A 7,361-nucleotide genomic window follows, 5' to 3' on the forward strand; every position below is an offset into this window, starting at 1 on the left:
GTCTGGCTGGTTCCAGTTCAGTCGAATCAAAACTAAGGCTCCATTTTCAATCTGGTCCTCTATTTTTAATGTTTCACAGTGATGCAACTAAAGCAGCAATGCCCAACAGGATTATTTCACACATATTTGAATGTGTGCAGGTTTTTCTTTGTGCCTTTGTGTGTAGAAATGTCACTTAAGTGTGTTAGTATGCTTACATTTAGAAAAAAGCACAAACTACAAAGCATAGTTAAAAGGGAATAATAGTATAGTGTTTAAGTATTTGGTCATAAACCTACGATTTGGACAATTTAAAAATGTGACCAGATAATCATGCTTACATGAGAGGCCAGGTTAATCCTGATGGGAGCATGAATGTCTCTACCAAATGACATGGAAGTCAGTGTAACTGTAAACAACTGTGTATCAATCTATCTAGCAGATGTTGAGACGTTTTTGACCTGCTGGTGGCCAAACAGGTAAAGTTGAGAGGCCACTAGGGTTCATCCTCTGGGTATCATGGATATCAGTACCAAATGTTATAGCAAACCATACAAAAGCTGTTGGGATATTTCAGTTTAAAACTTAAATGAATCAAAAAACATAACCTCATGGTGACACTACAGGAAAAGGATCAGCTTTCAGAAGACCAGATGGTTTCATCCTCTGAGGACCAAGAACATCTGTACACAATTTCATCTCTATCCATCCAGTAGTTGTGAAGATATTTCTATATGGATCAAAGTGGTAGAGTTAAACATTGCCATTCATAATCAAGGCACAAGCATGGCTAAAAAAACTTAAACTTAAAACTATGATCATCTTAACTATGAGCCTAGTGCACAAAATCCATTGTGTTAAAACTTATTATATGAGCATGATGAAATCTGTTCTATGTAAATGAATAAAAAAAATCTTTCAGTTTGTTAAGATGTCATACTTGATTTACTTCCATGTTGCTGATTCAACAAGCAAAGGCGTTATTCCTACGTACCTTGAACGCAGCGCTACAATCTATTGTTCACTTCACTTTTCGAAACCCCGCCCTCGCCCTGAGAGAAGGCCGTGATTGGCTGAATGTGAGTGCGGTGCCGTCATCGCTCGGAGCGCCCATTCATCTCTGCACTTGGGCGTTGGACTCCGCATCTTATTAGCAACAAGGGAAATTTCTCCATTTTGCAGCCTGTCTACAGCGACACGGCCACCGATCTGGGATTTTATTACTTCTCCTCACCTGCCAGCTTTTCCTGCTATTTTGAATCCTCCCCACTCTTTACTGGACTTTGCTTTACATTTTCTCTGTGAACTTTTTTTTGGTGTGTGCAGACAGAGAGAGAGAGAGAGAGAGAGAGGGGAAGAGAGAGAGAGAGATAGAGAGAGAGAGGAGACACCACAGCGAAGAGCTTTGCGTTTCAACAAAGAGGCTTGTGGGTCTTTGTTCGTTTTTTGGATCGGTTGAGTTTCTTTGTTGGAGCGAAAAAGCATGGGAGCGCAATTGTCCAAGACAGCTGGAAAGGGCGAAACCGTGGCCGAGAAGCCCGGGGAGGCTGCTGCTTCACCCACCAAGACCAACGGACAGGTAAATGATATTTTATCATCCCCAGCTCTCTGCATCCATCAGCGGGGGAATGTAGTCGCACTGGAGGGGGCTGCGCTCCGCAGGCGCAATCCGTGCGTAATTGTGGATAGATTGAATGGAGGCTCTGAGTAGGAGTTTAAAGCAAATGCAAAACCTTGTTTTTCAATGTGAATAGATTATTCTTCACGAGCAACAGTTGATCAGTTGATAATTCCATTTTTGCCACAGAAAATGGAATGAATATTTGCGCTGATATTTGAATGAAAAACGGTGAGATGAGCTTTGATTTTTGATGAAGAAACGCTTTTAGTTTGATTGAATCACTTTGAAGTGAGCGGTTTTACATTAATCATGTGCTGAATGACTGGTTGATAAATTTTACTTTATAAAAATAATCTTAAGATAAAAATGCATTGGGTGTGTTGATTTGAATGGAGTCAGTCGGTCGCAATTTTGGAAGTTGCTGAATAAGACAAGATGCACGACGCCAACAAAGGCTGTGTGCGCTCCGAGCACCACGCCTTTTGTTACAGATGCTCGACTAGAAAGTGGAGATGGCAGCCTGCTATCACACAGGAGGGGAGACAGAGGCTCGCAGCCAGTGGTGGTGCGCCCCGGAGAGAGAGGAGCTGCTGCTGGCTGATTGTTAACGCTTTACATTTTTTGGGGAGGAAATTAAAAAAAAAAAAAAAGAAAAAGTTCAGAACCCCGTTTACATTTTGTACATTTTTTAGGAAATGGATTTGAACTCTGCTCTCCGTGATCTGCTGGACTAATGAGCATCTGCTGTTTTAATGAGCAGCTGCTTTGCTTTGGCGCTCCTCTGTCTGAGCGAGCACACACCGACCCCTGGCGACCCAGAGGAGGCACTGCTGCTCTCACTCACTGTGTCAATGAAAAGCACTGCGAACAAATGAACAATCATGTTGTATTATTTAGTCTAATGCATCACTGTTAGATAATGTTTGATGGTTTCTAACTGAAGTCATGTTGCTCTCAGAGATGAAAGGTAGAGAGTGAGTGCAGGCTGGACTGAGAGTGTGCTTTTGTCACTGCTGATCTGATGGTGTGTGCTGCCCCTACTGTCCAGTAGAGGCACTGACCAGCCTCAGCCCTGAAACCATGCCGGCTCTGTACATGGCATTAACAATCACTTTCTCTTTTTAGGAAAACGGCCATGTGAAAGCCAACGGGGACGCCTCTCCTGCAGCGGCCGAGAATGGCAAAGAGGAGGTGCAGGCCAACGGCAGCGCCACCGCAGAGGAGGCTCCCAAGGAGGAGGCCGAGAAGGCCGAGGAGGCCCCAGCAGAGAAGGAGGCTGCAGATGGGGAGAAGGTAGAGGCAGCATCTCCTGCTCCTGCTGAGGGAGAGGCGGCGGCGAAAGCAGAGGACGGCGCCACACCTTCCACCAGCAATGAGACGCCCAAGAAGAAGAAGAAGAGGTTCTCCTTCAAGAAGTCCTTCAAGCTGAGCGGCTTCTCCTTCAAGAAGACCAAGAAGGAGACGGGAGAGGGAGGCGAGACCGAGGAGGCCGCCGCCGCAGCATCCACAGAGGAGGCCAAGGCCGAAGCCACGGAGGAGGCGCCAGCGGCGGCTGCTAGTGAGGAGGCCAAGCCCGCTGAGGGAGAGGCTGCACCTGCTGCAGAGCAGGCCAAAGAGGAGGCCAAGCCTGAGGAGGCAGCAGCACCTGCAGCAGAGAAACCTGCTGAGGAGCCCAAGGAGGCGGCGGCAGAGGCCGCGCCCGCAGAGGAGCCAAAGGCAGAGGAGAAGCCAGCAGAGCCCGCCGCCGCCGCCACCGAGGAGGCGCCCAAAACAGAGGAGGCCGCCCCTGCGTCACAGGAAGCAGCGTCAGCGGAGGCTCCAGCTGCCCCCGCCGCCGAGGCCGCTGAATAATTTTTGGAGGTTAGAGAGGAAAAAGAAACAGAGAAAAAAAAGGAGAAAAAAAGATAATCAAAGAACATTTCCCTGTTTGTATGTTGGAGTGACGCCAGGCGCTGGCTTTGAAGAACTTGTCTACAACCAGGGATATTTTAAAGCTTTTCTTTTTTCTTTTTTTCTTTTAAATAATTTTTTGGTTTCCATTCCCCCCCTCTTCACCCCCTCCCCACCCCTCTTACCCTCTTACACAAAACCCATCTTGGTCCATTGTTACTTCCATTCCAACGGGCTAGGGGAAGGTGGGTGGCTTAAATATGTAAAACAGATTAATAACATCCACACTCTGCCATATATTTTTCATCAGTATTAAAGTTTTTTTTTTTTCTCCCTCTTTGAATTTTTATACAAAAATGTAAACAGAATGGTATGGACATGCCCATGGTATGAAGGAGAAAGAGGAGGGGGGTGGGAGCTGTAAATGAAGAGGGAGGAAGGGGTCAGGGAGGGCAAAGGGGGGGAGGGAGGGGGCTGGGAATGTGGGAAATGTGCCACAGACTATTATGAAAAGAGTAGTCTTAAAAAAAAATCTATACACGCCATGAGAGGACCATACAGTTTACAACACTACGTCATCCTAGGATCAACAACAACAACAACAACAACAAATTTTCCAATTCCCAGATTTAGGATTTTTTTAGGAAGTCATATAATAAACTCATAGGAGCTTTTCACTTCTCATTAGCTGTACCAGTCAGTGATTCAGTAGAAATACAAGTTGTATAGGCTTTATTGTTTATTGTTGGTTTTATGACCTTAATAAAAAAAATGTAAGTATGTATAGGCGGGGTGTTTTTAACTGTGATTATTGTACAAAATGAAAAAAAAAACAACAAACAAACATCTTGGATCTCAAGAAGCACATGAAGTTTGCAGCTCTTTTTTCCACCTGCTCATCTTTTTTGTAAAGATAACAAAACATACACACTCACACACACACACACACAGAAACAAACACACACACACAAACACACACATACACGAGAGAAAGTCATCCTGGGTGAAAAAGACCTTTTTTTCCGAAGCAATTTTCAAATAAAAGAGAAATAAAAACCCAAGCTGTGATACAAGTGGAATGGTTAACTGTTTATATACTGTGGTATGTTTTTTTGATTACAGCAGGCGATGCTTTTTCAGTGGTCTTTTGACACATTTAAGGAATCTATCAGATGCAAATGTTTGTGTAGCATCTTGTCTCTCTACTCTCTCTCTCTTTTATTTTCCTTTTGTAAATACTGGAGAAGCTTTGACCAATTTGACTTAGAGATGGAATGTAACTTTGCTTACAAAACAAACAAAAAAAAAATTGCTATTAAACTCCTCTGCTTAAGGTGTTCTAATTTTCTGTGAGCACACTAAAAGCAAAAATAAATGTGAATAAAATTTGAGCTGCATCTGTCCTTATTTGTGTGGAGCATCCTGTACAGAGTGTGTGTGCTGCAGCTAAATCCAGGGAGTAGACTTTTATATTATATACTCAAGAAATGATAAAGGCAGAATTGGATAAATGGCTAAAAGTATGTTTTGGGACCTAGCTGCAGGGATTTACTTCCAGTCCATCCCAAAGGTGCAGGAAGGAGTTAAAGTCAGGACTCATATTTATTGATATGCTAAAAGTCCAATTTTACATTTATGTTCAATATAAAAGTAAGAATCCTTCATTTTTACTCACAAACTATCAAACTATTGACTTGGCAGCAGTTTAGCCCTTTATTTGACTTTTTATAGACTTACACCACTTATTTTGGAGGGGCCACAAACAAACAAGAATAAATCAGCCATTGATTTAGTATCTAATCACTTTCCTCATCATCTTATCTCATCTAAAAATATCACACAGCACAACTGTCTGTTTTCATTTCAACTAGCTTCCTCTTATTTCATCCCTATATATAATAAAGTAGTTATTGTTAGTGTAACATGTTTATTATTTCCAAAGAGTTAAGGATTACACCCTGATACAAATCATCAGGATTGTTGACATAATGCACAATATGGCAGCTGATCCATATCTCTGGTTATTCCAGGGGAGTCAAACCACTGCATAATAACTTATAAATAATAAATATTATATATTATAACTTTACTGTAGACTACAGATGAACAGAATGAGATGTCTTAAGAAAAATGAACAATTTCAGCAGTGTTATTTTGCACAGAAGCTGCTAGTTAACAACAATTTGCACCACATATGAATGTTTTAAATATGACTATAATATGTATTCATTGTTCTATCAGAGAAATGTATTCTGGTCAGGGCGGAAAAAAAACTCTGAATCAGCAGAAAAGTTATCCAGTGGGCCGGATTGGACCTCTTGTCGGGCCGATTCTAGCACACAGGCCATATGTTTGACATCACTGGGTTATTCCTTCATGTGATCAATCAAGTGCTGCTTTTAAAAGTTACTTTTACACATTTCTTCAGTGTAATTCTTAGTTAGATTCATACTCATTTGTCCACACACAGTATTATTGATGGTATGGCTTCATTACAAGCTGCTTTATGGAGATGTGTATGTTTGTGGATGTAGACACACACTCAACACTTTAGAAATGACACACACTATGTATTTTTAAATGGACAGTAGTAAATGTAGTGAAATGTTTTACATGAGTAGTCCCAGCATGGTTTCAGGATACTGTGGTGTCCCACTTCTGATAAACACACACTGTAAACAGTCTGTGAGAGCGACGCTGCGCTGTGTGTAGTCTGCTAGTGTGTCACACTGGTCACTACAATGTGGAACCATTACTTCTCCATTTACGCACACACACAGACACACACACAGACACACACTCACACAGACACACACACACACACACACACACACACACACACACACACAGCGCAGCAGTGTTTTTCTACCGGCCAGCTGTAAACATTTTGAGAGGATTGTGAGATTTGCAGTCAAACAGAAAGCTTAGTGTAAACATGACTCATCATCATCATCGTCTGTGATAGCAGGTTTTAACTGAGGAAATGGACTCATCCTAAAACTAGTCTGTTTTTACAGCTTGGTAACGGTTTCATAGGAAAGAAGTTATGATTCATTTTGAAGTTGAGGAGCACTGAGAGACTGATGAATAACATGTTGTTTAAATGTCAAATAGAAAGAAAGTTAAGTCATAGATGTTGCTGACTCAGCTACAACCAAACACTTAAACTTCTATGTGTGTCATCTAAGCACAAACTGCAAACTGCTTTCATTTGAAGTTAAGGGTATATACCAGGGCCGTCAAACATGCGGCCCGTGGGCCAGAACCGGCCAGCCGAGGGGTCCGATCTGGCCCTTTCCTTCCTTCCTGTGTTCTTTTCCTTCCTTCCATCTGTCCTTCCTACCTTCCTTTTTTCCTGTCTTCGTTCCTTCCATCCATCTGTCATTCTTACCTTCCTGTCTTTGTTCCTTCCTTCCTTCCTTCTGTCCATCCTCCCTTTTTTCCTTCTGTCCTTCCTCCTATCGGTCTTTTCTTCCTTCCTTCCATCTTTTTAATGATCAGGCCCACATGAGATCAGATTGGTCTGTAAGTGGCCCTTGAATGAAAATGAGTGTGACCCTCACGGTATACACTCTTCTCTCAACCAGTGTATTGTCAAGGGACTCTCGGGAAGTCCCCCAAAAACCCCTCAACTTCAAACTAAAAAATGAGCTTCTGGAGGTCAAAGTGTTAATGAGTCAGCAAAGTGGAAGGTTTAAAGCTACTGCTAGTCTTGTTAAATCTACTCAATTACAGGCCTGTGTTTGGTCTGAGGCCCACTATTCACCTTACAAGGACAAAGTGGGTAATGGAGATGGATGACATTAGTAGCAAAGACCAAACAATGTATCTTACCTCCATCATGGCTGGTGGAAACATGCAATAATAAACA

At 42.5% G+C, this 7,361-nt stretch overlaps 1 protein-coding gene across 1 annotated transcript; it reads left to right on the forward strand.

Moving 5' to 3' along the window:
- The first annotated feature begins 1,115 nt into the window (after positions 1–1,115).
- marcksa (myristoylated alanine-rich protein kinase C substrate a) lies at positions 1,116–4,881 on the forward strand. Its single transcript, XM_053337213.1, has 2 exons — positions 1,116–1,558; positions 2,726–4,881. The coding sequence occupies exons 1-2, from the start codon at positions 1,463–1,465 to the stop codon at positions 3,449–3,451; spliced, it is 822 nt and encodes a 273-aa protein (XP_053193188.1). The 5' UTR covers positions 1,116–1,462; the 3' UTR covers positions 3,452–4,881.
- The last annotated feature ends 2,480 nt before the right edge of the window (positions 4,882–7,361 follow it).

This window comes from Scomber japonicus, chromosome 17 (genome assembly GCF_027409825.1).
Source record: "Scomber japonicus isolate fScoJap1 chromosome 17, fScoJap1.pri, whole genome shotgun sequence".
NCBI lineage: Eukaryota > Metazoa > Chordata > Actinopteri > Scombriformes > Scombridae > Scomber > Scomber japonicus.

Excerpts from the sequence above, each read along its gene's own strand:
- marcksa (XM_053337213.1), top strand. The coding sequence starts at position 1,463 with ATGGGAGCGCAATTGTCCAAGACAGCTGGAAAGGGCGAAACCGTGGCC. Across the intron at positions 1,559-2,725 it reads CCACCAAGACCAACGGACAG|GAAAACGGCCATGTGAAAGC; the intron begins GTAAATGATATT and ends TTCTCTTTTTAG.